Source organism: Dunckerocampus dactyliophorus, chromosome 7, assembly GCF_027744805.1.
Source record: "Dunckerocampus dactyliophorus isolate RoL2022-P2 chromosome 7, RoL_Ddac_1.1, whole genome shotgun sequence".
NCBI classification, from domain to species: domain Eukaryota; kingdom Metazoa; phylum Chordata; class Actinopteri; order Syngnathiformes; family Syngnathidae; genus Dunckerocampus; species Dunckerocampus dactyliophorus.
The window spans coordinates 17118245-17138359 of NC_072825.1; the positions used below are offsets into that span (position 1 = coordinate 17118245).

Here is a 20115-nt window from a genome sequence, read left to right on the forward strand (position 1 = left end):
CGTATGATTCAAAATTAGGCACTGCCGCACAATTAAAAGCGTTTCAACACAATACGTTTTTGGACCTGCAACTTTTACGTAGCTAAATAATTTAACCAACATTTAAGAAACAGCATGATGCAGCACAGATGTACACCACCGCAAAATACACCCACGATTAATACACATATTGTTCAATAAGTGCCAATCAAAACTTGACTCGTCATAATGCTGCATACAGAGAACATACAAATGCTTTATTTCTAAAATCATAAATATTAAAATTTGCTGATTTAGTCAATTTTCAAACAGCTAAAAGCATGCATAAAGTAAACAATAACCTTTTACCCAAAAATGTCACACAATACTTCTAAAAGAGAGGAGAAATATGATCTCTCGGAAAAGCTAAACCTTAAAACACTTATATGCGAGAACAACGCTAAAAACCTACAGCATTTCAGTATGTGGAATGAAATTATGGAACGAATTGAGTAAGGAACTCAAACAAAGCAACAATATGAGCGATTTCTAGAAACAATATAAGCAGTTGATGTTTGCAAAATATAAGGAAGAAAAGTCTTGAACTTGTTATGTTATGTTTATTTGTATTTATTAGAATTTATTTATTATTATATATGATTTATATTTATTACGATTGCGGAAAAACCTTGACAATTATATTACCATGTTGTTACATTACCTCGTTACTTTTCTATAAACTAAAAAGATCACATACCGGATCAATACCGGAAGTGAATAAATGACAGCAACAGATGTGAAACGGATGGGGGGAAGGATTAAATCAGCTTTGCTTCTTCCTACTCCTTTTGGACATGTGGAACTGTGGATTGCACTATGTGATGTGCTCCACTGTAACTTGTATGCATGTTCAAATTAAATTAAACCACTACCATTGCCAAAGTGATCATTATCATATGTGTCTGTTTTGTCTAGCTATATTGTGCAGGTGTGCCCAAGTCTGATTCTGTTGGCTGTATTTTGACAAGAGCTAGTGTTGATCAGTCATGTGGTTATTTTATTTAACTACTGCTGCCATCCTCACCCTCCATGCATGTCCCTCCTCCATGGCGGCGCTCTGAGCTTCCACAGGATTGTCGATTACCCGGCCTATTGTTCCTGAAAAATCCATTGCCACGAGGGAGTTCTCAGACACACTTCGCTGAGGGGAGGGGGGAGATGTTTCAGTCAAAATGAGGAGTATCAGGGTGTGGACACACTAAACAGACTTGTCAGTATTTCAAAGTAATGGTATTAAGCCTTATGAGTTTATAGATGTCAGATTTAAAAGGCTTTAGCTCCTTCTGTAATGAGAGAAACATACCACGGGTGCTGAGAAGTGTGAAAGCAGGGTTTTTCTTTGCTGGGGAATCTTGTAATTCTGGTACAATATAATCCCATACTGTGAAGAAAAGAAAACACAGAAGTCCTTCTTGATGAGTGCATGGCAAAGAGGAAAAATGTTCTGGCAAGCCCAAAGCCAAGGGACACATGTGTAGAGTTTGCTGTTAAGTGTCCATATGCCTCATCTGACTACAGAAATCGCTTCATTGTAAGCAATATTTCAGACAATATGGGAGCGGCAGCTGACTTCAAAGGACAAATCAGTAAATCTCCTTCAAACTTCCCATGCTTTATTGTTGTAATCATGAAGGAATAACCTTTCACTAATTTAGTTATTCTAGTTTCTTAGGTGGCAGAAGACATTGGGCCTCATTCACGAAACGTTCTTACGCACAAATGTGTTCTTAAAGCCTTCTTATGAAGATTTTTGGCATTCACGAAACATGTTCTTAACTCAAAGTTCTTAGATCTAAGAAGAAATTCTACAAACGCTCAGGAGGACTCTTACGCACAAGCAAAGCTTGCACTTTCAAAGCGCAATCGCCCTCATGATGGATTTTGCAACCTGATCCCAAAAAATGTAGTGCAAATAAAATATCCCAACAATTATTTATCATCAAAACAACTAAAATATACTCCATGGATAAATATATATTCAAATCCCAATTCATCAAAAAAAAAAAAAGTAGCAGGCTGGACGTGCGCTGCACAGAGAGAGAATGTAAAGGGACCATGTAGATTTATTTGCTGAAAGCGACGAATATTTGATGTCCCGCTTCAGGCTTCCCTCTCTGTTCTTGCAGGTGTGCAGGATCATCAGAATAACATCGCAATGAAACGTGGTGTGTCTATTGCGCACGTAGCACCCCCAGATAACGACATGCGCCCCCAGCCACGTCTTAAGCCGGAGCACGGGGCTGCTGTATTAATTAGGCAGCGTCTAATCAAATGTAACCACAGAAAAAATAAATTGTCACACACAAACTATGTATTTTGACTTTATTTTTCCATCATGATTGTGTAAATATTTTCGAGAGTTTCCGAAATGGTTTGGTTTCTGATTGATGGCCCACCTCCCGTTTCCTCCAAATCCCTCCGATGCAGTCTAATCTTTTTTTTTAAGTCTATTTTAAGTCAAAACACTTCTTTTTAACCTCTGCGGTGGTGCGGTTCTCCGTGGAAATGGCATTTATGTTTCCTGCAATGGTGCTCCATGCCAACTCTTTTTGGATGGCCTGATGACCGGTGGATACACGTGAAAATAAGGTGGCCTTGTGTTCGCTCACTCCTTGTAAAAGCACCTCTATTTCAGTAGAATTGAAGTTTTTCTTTCGTTTGTTGTCCAGCTGCTCCTCAGTCTTGCCCTTGCGCGTTGCCATCTCCGCCTCCAGCTGCCTGTTGTGCACGGCACATTTTTTACCTTATATAGGAAATAATAGGCAGTGACCTATGCAAATTAGGGCTCACATGCACGGGCATCGCAGTTGGCATTCATCAACCTAAGAACACCGGTGCGAACGATTATCCCTACTTAAGAACGTGTCGTGAATGTGGCGCAGTTTCCAACCCGCGCCTTCTTAAGTACACTTCTTAAGAAGACTTTTAAGAAGATGTTCATGAATGAGGCCCAATGTCCATATCAATAATAAATAATAAGGCAATAAAAGATAAAGTACAAATCAATGTTATCACAATACATGTTATACGTTTTTAGATATGAAAACACATTTCTATGTGTTTGATACAAAAAAATCAAATAAAAATCAGTAATACAATAATACAATGCTTGTACCTTAAACAATCTAAAAGCGGTCATCCAACATGTTCTGCCTTGTTCATCCTCAGCACACAGAATCCTTAAATCCTTTAACTCCCCACGGCATTTATTGGGCTGCAGAGGAACATACACAGAGTAAGTCTCTCTGAAGAAACGTCATCTCACTGTATAGTCAATGGTGTGATGTATTAAAAAAGCAATTAACAGAATTTAGAAATAAGTGTCATCTGCTGCAGTATCTAAAAAAAATGGATGCATGGCAAAGGCCTCTCGTGAGAGCGGGAGTTCATCTAAAGGTGAATCTTTGCTCTGCTCATAATATTTCACTCCAGCTCCGCTCTGTTATCCGACACTCACCTTGATACAGAACTCGTAGTCTGTGGGTGCACCGTGCTGCTTTTTGCCCGTGATGACAGTGAAGATGTTACTGTCTTCAAGGTCTGCTAGTAAATGGAGATGTCTGGGCTCCTGGAGACATAAATAATTCATTTGTCAGACGATAACAGAGACAGAAACAGGGGTCGGCAACCTTTACCATCAGAAGAGCCATTTTGCCTCCTATTCTAGCAAAGAAAAATAGTCTGGAACTGCAAAGCATTACACAGCTGGTAAACTTTTAAAAGTTGTAATCTTTTTTTAAACTATACCAACGACGGCAACAACAAAATTGAACAGAAGTGCAGAGTGTATGTGTAGGCCTGCTTTGAAATAATTGAAACACTGACCTATGTAGGCCTTTTTGAGTCGTTCCCGTATTTGTGTAAAATTACAACACAACTTGAACATAAAAAAGCGCATCATTCTTCACATATCAGCATATTAGTCCTGCACACTCAATATCGTCTCCACCACTTGACTCATCACAGACAATTGAATTAATGTCATCAATTTGCCTACTGGTGATGATTGTTGCCATTCTACTGGTCCTGTCCTTGACCGTCTTTGCAGAGAGAGGCATTTCTTTCATTTTCAGAATAATTGTTTATTTTTTAATTTGGAGAATAGATACTCTGCTTCCCCCTCCTTAAAATCTCATGTGCCACAACACTAGCAGCTTCAGTTGAGTTTGGAACGTTGCTCTTGCTCTGCTCTGCTTTTGTAGCGTGGATGAGACGAGTGTCTCACAAAAATACGACACACGGACAGCACGACTGACATGCAAAGCCACCTCATTCGTCACCATGCTCGCGGAGAAAGCGGTGCCTAGTTTTCATGACTGCTATTATGTGTGACACTTTCAATGCAGTATTGTCATTGTGATCACTATCATAATTCATCATTTCATGACTGCTATTATGTGTGATTGTCATTGACAGCTTTGTCATTGTGGTTGTTGATATTGTTTTGTCCTTATGTCCTTGTTCGTCTTTATAGTTGTCACAGACATTTATTTGCTGATGTCGTTCTGTATGTTTCTGTTGTTCTGTCACAATTGTTGTTGTTGCTGCTGTTGTCCTTGTCTCTTGTCTCTCTTTTTTTGTTTTTGTCCCCCTCTCGTCTCCCCCCTTGTTTCCTTTTCTCTTCTTCTCTGTCCCCTCCTGCTCCGGTCCGGTCGCTCCAAATGAAAAGAAAAAAAAAAAAGAGAATTTTTCCTATTCAAATGCTTAATGTTGTGGTATTCAATGAAGAGAGGTGTGTTTAGTTTACGTTCTTTATTGTCAACACTGTCGTGCTGCTCAACCTCATCCAGGTCATTGTCTGTCTTTTTCCAGTGATTACGTCACTACTACTATTCTACACTAAATATTTATTTTTGTTATGCTTCTACTTAATAGATTTGATCTACTTGAGAGACATGAGATGTGTTTTGTGAATCAGTGTAAAATTGTGTCACGGTTTGTCAGACACCTAAAATAAGTAGAGTTATGTTGCACCAAGACAGGCTCATCATTTTTGCAACATGCTGGCATTTTGGTTAAAATATGCTGCACAATATCCACCCATTTTCCATACCGCTTGTCCTCATTATAGTCACGGGTAAGCTGGAGCCTATGCCAGCTGAAGGCTGCAAAATATAAACTATGAAACACTTTTTTGTTGTTTTGTTTCACCCTAACACTGTATCTCGATTATTGTTAGCCATGTATCGCAAATCGTATCATATTGTGAGGTACCCTGAGATTCCCAGCCCTGGCCTATTTTGATACAAAATCCGCCTAATTTGTGTTAATAAAGAAAGGAAAATGACGTGTGTCTTTAACTTTGAACAGAAGATGATACTTAATACGCATTAATAAAATCAACATCGGCTGACTTTTTGGCTCATAATGGCTACTACGTAGAATATCATCCAGAGTGTGGAAGTATTTTGAAAAGGTTAAAGATGACGTCAAGAAAGCGACGTGCAACTTGTGTCAGCAAGTTGTCACACTACAAGGGTAGGGAAACTATGGCTCGGGTGCCAGATAGGCTCTTTTGATGACTGCATGTGGCTCGCAGACATTTCTTAACATGATAATTGTTTTTTTTTCCGCTGACATTTTAAAGTAAAACATTACAGAAATCACAGTGTTAAAAATAACGTTTATAATATAAAACTTTGTCTTGCATTTTAATAATTGTTATTTCATAAAGAAATGTTTCTGTTTTGTTCATCTTGCTTTCGGTGTCACAAAATAAATGAAGGTACTGTTGTTGCACACCTGCCGTGTTTATTTGTTTATCTGACTGTTTTAGCCTTTTACTGTGAGTTGGAAAAAGTCACAAATGAGATCTGTTTATTTGTACGCTGTGCTCTAAAAAATAAATTAAAAAAACAACATTCGATGATTAGCCAACTATGGACAAAATCTAACGAATCAGAGTTGACAATGAAAATCCTTAAAAAGAGCCCTACTCTTCCATATCTACAGAAACCACATACATTCTTCAGTGACACTGACTTGTTCTTACAGGGTAATTACAGAGTAAAATACAAAATACAATATTCTAAGTTACCTTTGAGGCTCCTTTTGTAGAACAGTAGAGTCCTGAGCGCCGCAGGAACATGTATACTTTCTTCCATGACTTTCGGCCCACCTCCTTCACATACAGATAACCCTGGATCTCGGGACAACTGCTCGTCGCTAGAAAGTTCTGAAAGGAGAGTAAAGCAGGACATCAGTGCATCCAGAGATTTATTCACTCTCTGATGTCCTCCACAGCATCCTGGTCCCAAGGAGCGGAGCCTTGCCAACATCTGACACCTCGAAGCTTGAATCAATAAATGGTGTCAGACAGCAGTCATGTATATTTTATAAATATAAATTTGACCAAGATAAATACATCCCTTTTGGGAATTATTCAGCTTCAAATGTCTTGTAGTTGTCAGAAGTATTCTGTCTGCATGTTTCCAAAAGGAAAAAAAATGACACTACAATGACACTGTGGATGTTATTAGAGCTGATTTGGAAGCCGTGGCATGTTGCTGGAAGGCAAACTGTTCCAGAAGACTCTTTAATATTTACAGCAAATGTCTGCCAGTGTTTTGGAAAATTTCAACAATCGACCTCAAACGTTTCAAAGGGCACCTTCACACGCGACGTTCATTCAAAAAGATGCACTATTGCCGCTATGCGTTGACATGCAGCCCATGGCAAAGATTACACGGAGCTGTTTGAACTAAGAATGGTCCGCCTTAGATGGGACTACGACTGGAACGACAATGTTTAGGAAAACTCAAAACATTGAGAATTCCTGACACAACTCTAGCTCACCGCATAGGCTGTCTTCATGAAGCATAACGGAGCGAAACAGCTATATGACTACCAGGGGACTTAAAAGCTTTCTGTGAGTGGCGTGGATGAACGGATGGTTTCCACTTGTGGTTCTGACTCTGACAGCACCAAACACTGTAAAGGAAACAGCAGGACTGCCTCCACCCATTAAGATGAAAGACTTCCAAATTCCCGAAGAATGCTTTTTGTCGTTTTCAGATATTTTGCGCAATCAACACATGGCTCCCCCGAGTGTTGTGCCAGGCATATACTATAAGCAGCATGAGCCACGTGTGAGTTTGCACAGTGCAAACATATACCAGGCTGGTATGGTGTGTAGGGACTATTTCTGACTGCATAATTCCATCCATCACACATGTGGGGCCCATGTTGCGTGTGCCGAGACAGTCATGTGTCAACAGGGGATCAACGGTAGTTATTACAGCAGACATTGTCGAGACACACTGTCTCAGGGTCAGGGGTGAGGTATGTCAACTTGATTGTACAGTCTGTGTTTGACTTGCAGGTAAACTGTAATGAGTATGTGTGTGTGTGTGTGTGTGTGTGTGTGTGTGTGTGAGGGAAGAAAACAGCATATACAGAAGAGGAGTGTGTGTGTGTGTGCGTGCGCGTGCATGTGTGCAATATGCACCTGCAGGAGCTGCGATGGTGGGATCGGGCGATTGGTTTCCTGGCACCATGCAACCATGTGCTCTGGGAAAAATGTCTGGTAGAAGAAAATAAAAAAGGTGATGAGTGACTAAAAGAGACAGAGAAAAGGCCAGCCTCACAGTAATTACTGCATAGGAATTTGAGCCATTAAAAAAAAGAGAGAAAAAACCCCCACAAATCCTATTAGTGCAGTCTGCTGTAATCATTTTTCTCAATAGGACGAAATGACGCATTTTGAAAATATCTCATACACACCATACCAAAGAACATTAAAAAAAATATTAAAAGGCCTTTAAAGCTAATCTTTTAAATTGCATTTTTGAATTTGTAATCAAATTTTGTCGGGTTACACTATTCGATGGTTCAATTTGGTGGGGTCTGATTGGATCGGCAGTCGATTTTCATACAAAGGTTATTTATTTTACTAAATAAAAAAGAAAGAAAGAAAGAAATAGAAATAATCCAGTTGAGCAAGAAGCTGTTACCACATTAACGAGAAATAGTTGAGAGTGACGTGGCATGTGAAAGAAGGTGTATGACGACATAATAATTACCAGAGGAGTTCTGAAGAATTCATATTTGGCATAGTTCTTCCTGAAGAGGAATTTACTGTCGCTGCTCATGGAAGCCTGGACCTGAACCACCAACTCATGGTCCTCCAGACAGCGTTCTGAAGGAAGGCAGACAGAACTTTCATTTCAATTTAGACTTCTATTGAAACTACTGAACATAATTTACATTACGGGTATCCAAAAAGCGACCTGGAGGCCAATTCCGACCCGCAGCTTGTTGTTTTGTTGGCACTCAGCAAATTGTAAAAAAAAAAATAAAAAATACGTTCATTCATTAATGAAATCATACCATATATACCAACTTTATTTATAAAGCCCTTTAACAACAAAGCTGAAAACAAAGCATTGTACATCAGAAATAAGTAAAATATCAGAAACAATTAAAACTAATATTATAATGCACTCCTGGTCAAAATTGTAAGATTAGTTGCATAATTGCAAGAGTTTGCATGTTGCACTGTTGGATCTTAAGGAGGTTCGAAGTAGTCTTCAAAATCCAAAAAGAAGAAATGGTGGTGAGATACACAATTTTTTGGAGTAAGTAATTTATTGCAAACCACTACTATGCAGAAATAGGCTGTTCATCAGCTGATCAAAAGTTTAAGACCACAGTCTTACACAAAACCAGGGCAAAAAGATGGATTCAGTATAATTTTTTGTAACAATCTCTTGATGGCAAAGGCAAAAAAGCTTTCTCTCCTTGAACACGGTCGGATTGTTGAGCTGCATAAGCAGGGTCTCTCTCAGCGCACCATTGCTGCTGAGGTTGGACACAGTAAGACACAATAAGTCATTTGAATCAAAAATTGACATCAGTTCCAGACAGTAGATGCCCTTCGTGAACCCACCTTTACCACATGAAGGAACATTCCCTCTGGTCTCCTGGAAACACTGGCATCAAGCATGCCCAAACCAATTTTTTAGGTGATTAACAAGAATGGCAAAGCTACATTTTGTTTCTATTTTAGGGGTGTTTCAGTTTTTTTGTTTTTTTTAAATTTTGGTCATAAACTTTTGATCAGCTGGTGAACAGCCTATTTTAGATTCATGGTTTTTTGCTTTGAAGCTCGACTGCAAAACATGCCACAAAAAATATGTTGTTTTCATTTAGTACGGCATTTGAAGAACAAACACTTGACTGAGTATGGTGACTTTTCACGGCTCATGATGTGATCATCAGTCAAACGGCAGCTAATGTAGCTAACGCTGGACAACACTCGCCCGTATGTGCGTGACAGTCAGAAGTCTAAAGCAAATAACCCCAAAAATAATTGAATTCATGCCCCTTTTTAAAATTTTTAGTAATTACCTACTTTTTGGGCTCCCTGGAGGGGAACTTGGAATTGTCCTAACTCTTTGCCCCTTATACGACACCACGGGCAAATAGCACTCATCATAAAAAATAAAAACATTTACACTTAATCTATGTGATCGGGTATCGGCACAAAAGACACGAGTAAAAGCCACTTACCCTAAAATATACAAAAGTTACAATATACACAATACATGCACACATACAGTGCCCTCCAGAATGAGGAAAATGTCTTTATTTTTGTTGTGCAGTAGAATGAAAACATTTGGGTTTGACATGAAAAGACAAACATGAGACCCGAGAGCAACATTTCAACTTTTATTTCCAGGTATCCACTGAATGTCTACGCTGAATTTCAGATTAGGTAAGATAGGTTTTGCCCGTGTAAACTGCATTTAGAGGTGAAAACAACATGGACAACACAGAGCTGTCTGTGGCTGAAAAATAAGCAACTGTGAATCTGAGAGAAGATGGAGAATCAATCAGAACCATTGCACAAACATTGAACATCACCAGTACAACTATTTGGAATGCCCTGAAGAAGAAAGAAATCACTGGTGTACTACGTAAGAGACGTCAAACAGGAACACCAAGGAAAACATCAGCGGGTGATGACAGAAACATTGTGAGAGCAGTCAAGAAAGTGTTAGTGATCAGCCACAACCTACTCTTCATAGAAGACTTCATGAACAAAAATACAATGGCTACACCAGAAGATGTAAACATTAGCAAAAAGTATAGCAAGCCCAGGCTGGAATTTACCAAAAAGTACAGAGATGAGCCTAAAAAAAAAAATCCATAAAACTTTTGGCCCACAATTGTTTAGGCTCATCTCTGTACTTTTAGGCATATTCCAGCCTGACCTTCCTATTTTATTTTTGCATCGTCTGGTGTAGCCATTGTAATCTTGGAAGGGTGGCTTTAATAATATGTGGAATTCATTAAAATGCCATCTGGGTTCAGCGGCTGAAGCTCCTCAAATGAGCCGTGACAATAAGATCCAGACTGATCACTGTTCACTGAGGGAGCATACGATTGTACTGAAAGTGTGTCCTAACTTGGATGTGGTCCTGGTGTTGACATAATTTGTGTCCACTGTAACGACGACACCAGACATGACTCAGTCCATTTCAACTGCCTTATAAGTTCCTCTTTAATGGAAAACATACCTTTCTTAAAAGATTGTAATAAAAAGTCCTAGTTTAATTAACAGAACTAGTGTATGGCATCCCTTTTCTTTCTGACGTGATAGGATCATTTTATTGACTCTACAGCCCATTGAAACAACTCTCTAGCTGGCAGGACCACTTCATCGCTGTCACGACTCCTGTTTTAAATTTCAGTTTCATCCCGTCGCCTGCCTGATGACTCACTCATGTTCGTGACAGTGAGTCACCCTGGCAACACTACCTCACTGTCTCGTTCCTTATTAACCTTTCCGGGCTGACAAGTGGAGGTCAGCGTTACTTCTCAAAAGGGCCATTTCATCCCATTCACTAATGTATGACGAGTGGGCAGCCATGGACAAGAATAGGCCTTTCTGCTGAAATACCTATTGTCTGAGGTCGCTCACAGACCTCTACAGTGTCTCTGCTTCTATTCTGGTCCACCTCCTAACCACATGTGCACACATGAAACAGGTGCAAAGTTGCAAGCATTCTACCCATGCAAACATCTCATGCGCTCCCATATGTCGTACACAAAATAATGATCTCGTTCATTAATGTAAATATCCTGGCATCAATATCCTGTACATACTGAGAATATGAATGGAGTAATTGTCCTACAAACTTTTTTTATATAAACTGCAAATATTCAATGGCAAATCATTAGGTACACCTGCACAATGCAACGTGGTCCAGTATAAAAACCTGCATGAAAAAGTATGCCTATATATAGTACAGTGTTCCCCAGCTCTATCGCGGTTCACCTTACTGTAAATACTGTAAATCCAATTAATCCTCTCCAGCCACCCAAAAATATGAACAAAAAATATAGTACAATAGTGTTTCTCATCTTCTTTATCAAATTGCTGGCAGTCGCAACTTTCTGTGGCCCCACTGCAGGGTTATTTAGCAGTCACGCTCAACAAAAAAATGTATAGGCTGTGAGTCAGCAATGCGTAGGGTGCTGCATTTGGGGGCTCAATTTCATGGCATGATACAGAGAAGAAATGGACTACAGTCGTCCGCTGCAACATCGCTGTTCGAATATCATTCCCTCATTCTGGCCACTAGGTGTCAGTCATGACACAAAACATTGATGAGACATGACATTTTATTCACACTGCATATAGGCAACACATGGCATGTCTGGCATGATAGAGTGAATTACATATTTACTTAATTATTATCGGGCTGATAAGACATATTATGACGTCATACCGATAAATCCGATAACATTACAAAATAGCTCTGATTTTTTTTTAAAAAAGGCGAGGCGAGATAACCTGTACTATGCTGTAGGTGGATTAGCGTGAGCAAATCCTTTTCTGTGACGTGACTTCCCCTGAGCTCACTTGTAAACAAATATGGTGTTGATCGTGTGGGACTTTTCACATAATAATCACACAGCATCACTGTTTCAGAGGAAGACATGTTGCCAAATGCTCTGCAAACATTCCGAGATGAGGAAAAAAACATCAAGCTTCAACACACTAAACCTTTTCAGCCACCTGAAACGGCAGCACCGCTAAGACGCCCGTGGGCTTGTTCCTATCGCCACGAAAAGCGAAAAAAAGTTTGCCAGAGACGAGCCAAGGGCTAAAACGATCTCTGATTTTGTGAACGGAAATGATGGCACTGAACGACGCTTTACCATCGTTGAAGGTACGGGTTTTTGTACTTCTGAGCCGCCACTATTTTTTAAAATATTTTATTAATAGTAGTGATGTCATAATATTTGGTAAGGACAAATCTACAAGTACAGTTTGTCAAATCCAACTTTGTCAAATCCAAAGTCGTTCTTACCTCTGGGTGTGCAACAGTTAATTTTATTTTTTAATTTAGATTTAATAAGTTGTCTCCGCTTCAAAAATACAATTTCAAAAGTTGTTGGTTACCGGAATCCACTTGAAAAAAAAAATACTGTGCATCCCAAGTATCTATCTATGTATCCATGCGACGTATTAATAATTAACCACCAACCACCATTAGTGTTTGAAATATCAAAATGATTAACCACGGGGTTAACACAATATAAAGGTCATTGTGGCAGTGTTAATAATATACTTTCTGAATGCATTTACTTTGTACCTTGTACAGTATTCTGAAAAGCACTTTTGATTTAACAACATTTCCTTTACTATAAAAAAAAAAATGTAATGAAAAAAAAATCACACTTCGCCAGACCTGAGGGGAATTCAGGTGCAGTAGAGGTGGACCACAGCTGGATAAGAGAATATAGACTCAGAATCTGAGCCAAACATGATATCACTGAAAACAAATTAAACTAACTGCGCTTGGCAGCAGGGTGCTGGCTGCGCTGACGCGAAAAGTAATCAGATCATGGATGATTGCAAAATATTAGATTAGACTTGAATGAGACAATATATTTTGTTTCATAAGACAGAGGTAGTAAGTCTATGCACACACATCTCACAAAATGCAATAACACAACGATGGGAGCTGAAACAGCACAGACAAAATGCTTTTACATTTGTTTTACATTTGGCACCATACTCAATATGAGACTGACCCCAACCCCCCATCTCTCACACATTTGTGAACTGTGCAGAAATGAGCCCCGAGCACAGGCTCAGCTTGTGCACCGTAAGTGCTTTATAATCACTCTCCCCTTGGGGGAACGCTGTGTTTTCTAACGCTCAACTGGTCACAGCTCTCCAAACTTGATTCTAAGCTGGCAGGTCTCACACAAAGGTCCTCACACAGCAACAGGTCTAACCACCTTGATGAATCTCCAGAATCAAACATCCACTTGACTTTTGTTTTAGACTCTAAGAAATATAACTACAAAATCCATGGTCAACTTAAAAGTATCAAACTCCTGAAGCAAGCAAACTAAATACATTAACACTAGTAAGAAAATGACTAGCTGAGGTGCAGTCTCTTTCCTGGTGAAGCAAATTTTAAGATCTTGCTGCTTCTGATTTGAGGAGCCGCAAACATGACAAATACTTTTACAGCATTTTCCAGCATGAATCAACTCCGTCACCTCTTTACTGTGACATTAATAGACATTGGCAATACTACATAATGATGGACATATATTACGGTGGCGATCTAATCCCTAACCTTCACTCCTCACTCGGATTTTCATTTTCTTCATGTTGTTACTGTGTGACTGTCCACACCAAGGTCAAATGTATCAATTTAGGACCTATATTTTGTAGTCAGGAGAAGACCCCAATTAAAAAGAACTTTCTTAGGCAACATATGATTCCCTTGTTGAATAAAACATAATAACTGTGCCATACATAAAATAGTCTTCATTTCTATGCTTCAGGCAGTAAACAAAAAGAAAAACAAAAAGGCAGCAAACAGAAAACATTTCTAGGTTTCGCTAGGCTTTATTAGGCGAGTCGCAAATTTGTTCCCCGCTTTGAATTTGCTCTCTGCTATAATTCTGTTTGCAGGAATCTCCCTCATTACCACTAATTCAGTGTAGAAGAACAGGTAAAAAGTTAATCTTGACACACGTTCCTGCAATCAGCTTGAGTTTATGACTTGCACATTACAGTTTCTATCCAAAAACCTTGACCCACATCTATGGCATATTTGCTCGTTTTCATTTCCAAGTGTCTCTTCTTTGTCTTGTCATGATGACAGGCACTCTGACCACTTGTGCAATGTCTCTAACCATTTGCATCATGTTAGCCCACTTGTAAATCAATACATTTAACCTACATAATCCTCACAAACCTCAGTGTTTCCAGGTTTGAAGGCTCAGTTTTTTGCAGGCTAAAATTGGACACAGCCCTTTAACGCTGATTCAGTTGATCATCTCACTGGACAGTATATGTATGTGCGTGCATATGCTGCACAGTATGTGCATGCACTCATGCTTGACTACATGCCAGCGTGAGAATATGCGCCTAGCCTGTCTGCCCAAGTATGTTGGCATGTACGCGTGAATGCACCTGTGTGTGTGTGCGCACTTGAATGCATAGCATGTCTCGACCCATCCAAGAGTTTTTCTGTATGGGCAAGTGTGAGGGTCCGTTCATGTGTGTGCTCATGTCTTTTGTGTGTATGTGAGTGTGGGCTCTTCCACTCACCTAGCCCCAGCAGCGGGTGGTGCTCAACAAGTGACCAACTGTTGTCGTCCACACAATGGCTTTTATAGATCAGGAGCTGGCAAAGGTCCCTGGCTGTCATATCGGCTGGGATCTCCACCACTTTGCACATGCCATCTTCGGTGAAGATTTTAACAATCTATGAAGGGGCAAAATGTCAAAGTTAGGGATTATAAGAAAAACTGAAGAATCGGGTGGTTTGATAAAATCCCCAAACAACACAGGAAAACATCATTTGCGCTGTTATAAGTGTGTCTGATATGAGAAATAAAGACATACTGTAATCTAAGGTACATTTGTATGAAAGTGTTGAACATATAGCAAAGAGCCACTCTCCAGACACTTCATATGGTACACCTCTACAATCTAATAAAATCTAATACAAAGCATGCCTTTACAAGGGTAATAATGCTCATTTTTTCAAGGATCAGATATTAATTTACATATTATTAAGTTATTTAAAACCAAAACATCTCACAGTATGAGGCAGTGCAGTTCCACACAACTGTGACTGCTACACATTAAACATGTTTTTAAATTAACATCTCTCCGAGCAATATTATGTTGTATTACACCTCAACTGATCGTGCAGATGTACCAAATGATGTGTAATGTTATACATAAGCAATTTTTGTCACGCATCTTGTTGGGACATTATGCAAAAAATAAAGCAGTGAATCACATACCGCTTTGTCCCACTCTGTGCTGTGTACATATAGCATAAAAAGATTAATCCAATACAATTGTTATTAATGCAAATAATTCTTTTTTATCACGTAGATATGTAGTGTATATATTGTAAAGAAGAAAATAAGAGAGTGTGCGCAGGACAGCATTGCAAAGTGCTTCCTCTGACTTGTTAGTTACAGGAAATGCAGCAAGGTGAGCAGTCCTCAATTAACCTCCACTAACTGCCCAGGTTTGCATTGCACAAAGAATCCATGCAGTCACAACTGCCACATAATGACAACCGGGGGAGAAGAATCCAGCCATGTTAGCCTATGAACCAACCTATATTGATAACACTGTATAACATTCAGTCAATGGAGTCCACTTTCCTTCCTTATGAAAAGATTTAGAGTAATATAGTTTGCAATCAACATGGCTGACAGCCCTTTATCTCTTAAAACTAGTCAAAACCAAAGGCAAAAGTGCATCACTCATTTAAATTTTCTACACACTGCTAGGCTCACATTTACAAAAAAAGACAGATAGTCTCTGGGAATTTGTGTGTACAAATTCAATTTGTCACCACAGTTAGTGTAAAACCCAGCAAATTTAAAAGACAAATAGTCTTAAAATGTAGCAAAGGGCAGGCAGCTAAAGCAGGACAAGACACAGAAGTAGAGATTGTGGTCTTACCTCTACGGCCCGCAATAGGCAGCAATCCGGGGAGCACGAAGGCATTTCTGGAGGGAGGCTGTCTGACCACTCATACACACACAAACACGCACACACACACACACACACACGCACGTGTGCACACACAAGGACCACACACACCAGGACAGAAAGTCCAGCTGTCACCTTCTCTCCTTCCGAAAGAAAAGGCCGATAATGCTGGCAGTTGACAGTGGTGCTACCTGTCACCTGCAATGCACACTTCAATCTATCTCTGCCACCGGACCTGCCAAACACAACCAAAGACCTGTCATTGAGCCCTACAGCCTGACTCAGTCCGGACCAGCTCACAGGACAGACAAGGGAAACAGGCGGCAGCAGGTACAGTGTGGAGCTTGCAATGCTGGCTCAGTCTGACAACTATCTTTCTTTACCTCCTCCCTCCCTCCCTCGCTCTCTCTCGCTCTCTCTCTCTCTCTCTGCCTCCCTCCCTCTCTCACAAAGGGTTCCAGCCTCAGCCACGGGCTCCGAGGCATACTGAATCAAACCACACGCTCACCAACCAATCATAAAGCTCCGTCAGGCTGATGTAATCATTCCCACACAGACTCAGATGTGAGCTGACACACACACACACACACACAAGTATACACACAGACGCACAGTCATGTACAGACGCCAACTTTTTCAGAACGCTTGGGAGCTCTCAGCTGCTTTTCAGGACTTGAAGCGAGATGGTTCATTTGACAGGGCCAATGAAAAGAATCAAAAGATAGAAGGAGTTTACAAAGAAAGTTAAGCTTTTTTTACTTTTCTTGCCTCCAAAAGTTTTTACGTACAAGCTTGTTGGGGCTGTATGTTTTCTCTGCTTCTTTGCCTCCCTTTTCCATCTGCCACCCTCGCTGTTTTCCTCCCTCCATCCCGTCCTGTGGCTTAACTATGAACTCCTGAGTCAGATCTCACAGCCTCGCACAACACTAACTCATCAAGACTCATTACAGAGTAAATGAAATGAAATAAACCTGGAGCAGCACTCAAGCACCCCAACCGTCATCTTTACCCCTGGTGCCTTGATTTGTGCCAACATTCACAACAGAAACTTTTTTAAAACACCATCACCCCCCAAAATCTGATACTGAATACAGCGTGAGCAGGACAAAAGCCTTGACACACCCCGTCTGGGAGAGGGGCAAACAGCCTTCCATATTAGCCTTGAAGAAACATTTATTTTTCTTCCTCTTTCTTTCAAATGTCTGTCTGTGCGTGCGTGCGCACGCGCGCTTTTGTGGGTGAGGTGTGCTCTTGAGTAAGGACCGTTTGGCAGGAGGAAAGAGGAAGTGGTTGTAGTGAAGAGATACAACTTCATTTACTGGATGAAGTGGAAACTTTAGCAAGTAAATGAGGGAAAGGAGGAGTCTGGAACTGAGTGGGGAGGTGACAGTCAGCCAACGAGTGGGAGGTAGCGGGCAGGAATCAGATTTTCTGATGGCATGCTACAGCAGAATGTGTAGCATGTATGTGTCTTACAGTTTACTAATCTAGGCTGCACAGCTTGTGCGACCGCACCTCTCCACGTCACTACGCCACTTTTAGTCAGCCACAGGGGGTAAGCCCCAAGTAGCTACAAGCACCATGTGCTGACATACTGGTTTCAATCAGTCTATTAAGCTCCAGAAATCGAAACTCTAAGAGTTTAATCAATTCTTCAACACAGAGTGTCATAAATTTCACATTTTAACTGTTCAGAACAGTTAGGAACTGTTTTTAAAATAACTCTTGCCTTTTTGATTGCTCTTTTACATAACAAAGTGCCCATTTACTGTGATCAGCGGATAATCATTATTATAATTATTCCCAGAGCAGGTCAAGGGACAAACAGTGTTACAGACACATATTACGTTGTCTTCAGGTGTTGTAACATACGTACAAATGTTGCCCATATACAGAACCTTTCAAAAATGCAACAAAAACAAAAAAATACAGTTTTTAAAAGGATGGTTATTTTGTAAATGCGCCCATAGCTTCTGGCAAAGTTAACTTTCCAGATTAAGTTAACCGAATCTGACCTGATCTGGCTTTAAAGGAAAACTGCCCTTTTTTTTGGAAATTTGCCCATCATTCACAATCCTTATGTGAGAAATGAACACATGTCTCTCTTTTCTGTGCATTCAAAAGATATAAAAACAGATCAAAAGAGGCCGCTCATTAATGCACGTAATGGGACACACCTATTCTGCCTACAAATCCAGCTATTAAAACACCTCCAAAAACCTCCAACAACGTTTTATGGTTTTATATCCGTGCTGTAACCATGTAGTAACAGGTACATCCATGATCATATGTAATAGTTACTGTATTTTGCTGTACTTTGGTAATTTTAAGCATTCCTGGAACTTCCATCCTGGGTGCAATGATTTCACATAGCAACATAGAAACGAATGCCTACACCTAGTGTTACATTTTCCAAACTCAAAAACAATAACACAGCAGCAGCTCCAATATGTAGCGTTAGCTTCCGGTTGTGGCCTGACTCATCGTGAGCACCGCGCTGACACGCTGTGAGCAAATGTGTTGCGAAGCTAGTCGCTAGCTGGTGTATGTTGTGGCGAGGTGTAACTAGGTCAGTAATGTACTTCTTGACTGTAACAGTGTTAATAACAATGTCACTGTAGCTTGGTTAATATTCAGGTCACATTATGTAAATCAAGGGTCTCAAACCTGCGGCCCGCGGGCCATTTGCGGCCCACCAAATGGTATCTTGCGGCCCGCGACTGGACATCAAAGAGTAGTGTAACTGCAACCCGCAACATCCGGGCAAGCTCGGTGTTACTTCCATACTTACAGGAGCAAGTAAACACCAACACTGGACTAACAGTGGTGTTATCACATGGATGTATTGTGAATCGTATCGTATCGTGAGGTAACCTGAGATTCCCAGCCCCACTCCCAATACTTGATGCGGCCCAGCCTCACCCAGACTCTACCTCCACTGGCCCCCAGTGAAATTGAGTTTGAGACCCCTGATGTAAATGGAGCGTTGTTGGCGGTTTTTGGAGTTTTTTTTCAGAAGGTTTTAAAGGTGGAATAGATGCGTCCCATTATGTGCATTCTTACCTGTCTCTTTCCATCTGTTTTTACATCCTTAGGATGCACAGAAAAGAGAAAGAGGTGTCACATAAGGTTTGTGGATGATGGACAATTTTTTTTTAAATGTGCAGTTTATCTTTAAGTGGATGCCTAGTGTTGTCATTCAAGTTCAAAGTGAAATCGTAGGTCAAAAGAGGTCAAGTAATTATATGTACCACAAATTACAGTATGACTAAAAAAACTAGGTTATGTAAACTGCAAAAATGTGAGTGACAAGACATAGGATCACTGATTAACAAGGTGTCACGGGACACTCGATACATGAGATTGGGTCTACGAGAACGAGACGATGTCTCGACGCTGTATTTTTAATAAAAGTACAATGAAAAAATACATGGCAATATGTTGCAATCTACTAATTTAATTTCTACTGCGTTACACTCTTCTGCACTCAGTGTGTATGCTACCGGCACCACCTCCACCCACAGAGACAAAGTGACTGACAAAAGGGCTCACCCCGTTCATGCCGCAGTGGGCCAACAAATACATGAAGCTTAATTTTCAAACAATCCTGTTTACTGATGAGGGCCATGCAACCTTGGGTGGTCCAGATGGATGAAGTAGAGGACAGCATATCTCAACAAGGCTGTGGTGTCAGCAAGGAAGTGGCTGAGTCATGTTTTGGATCGGAATCATTGGGAGAGAGCTGGTAGGCCCATTTTGGCCATTGAAGGTGTGAAAATGACCTCAGCAAAGAATGTATAGTTTCTGACTGACCACTTTTGTCCGTGGTACAACATGAAGAACCGTACCTTCTGTAGCAAAATGACCTTCATGCATGTCAATGCACCATCTCATGATGCAAAGAACACCTACCTCTGTCATTGGCTGTTATGGGCATAAAAGGACAAAAACTCATAGTTTGGCCCTCTTTTTTCCCCTGACGTCAACCCAATTGAGAAGCTATGCAGCATCATCAAGCAAAAAAATCTATGAGAGTGGGAGGCAGATCACAACAAAACAGCAGCTGTTGGAGGCTATACTGACATCTTGCAAAGAAATTC

At 40.3% G+C, this 20115-nt stretch overlaps 1 protein-coding gene across 5 annotated transcripts in view; it reads right to left on the minus strand.

Moving 5' to 3' along the window:
• Window positions 1-20115, minus strand: part of grb10b (growth factor receptor-bound protein 10b) — a 97098-nt gene that overhangs the window by 5233 nt on the left and 71750 nt on the right. For 3 of the 5 annotated variants that reach the window (XM_054780783.1, XM_054780785.1, XM_054780782.1), the window contains 8 exons: window positions 14606-14762; window positions 8040-8155; window positions 7466-7540; window positions 6056-6193; window positions 3476-3586; window positions 3134-3232; window positions 1322-1399; window positions 1043-1159 (listed from right to left, as the gene is read on the minus strand). In XM_054780783.1, coding sequence (XP_054636758.1) covers window positions 1043-1159; window positions 1322-1399; window positions 3134-3232; window positions 3476-3586; window positions 6056-6193; window positions 7466-7540; window positions 8040-8155; window positions 14606-14762 — 891 coding nt within the window. Of the gene's footprint in view, window positions 1-1042; window positions 1160-1321; window positions 1400-3133; window positions 3233-3475; window positions 3587-6055; window positions 6194-7465; window positions 7541-8039; window positions 8156-14605; window positions 14763-15985; window positions 16359-20115 lie in introns of those variants that run through there. The other 2 variants (XM_054780786.1, XM_054780784.1) reach the window with 2 other exon arrangements.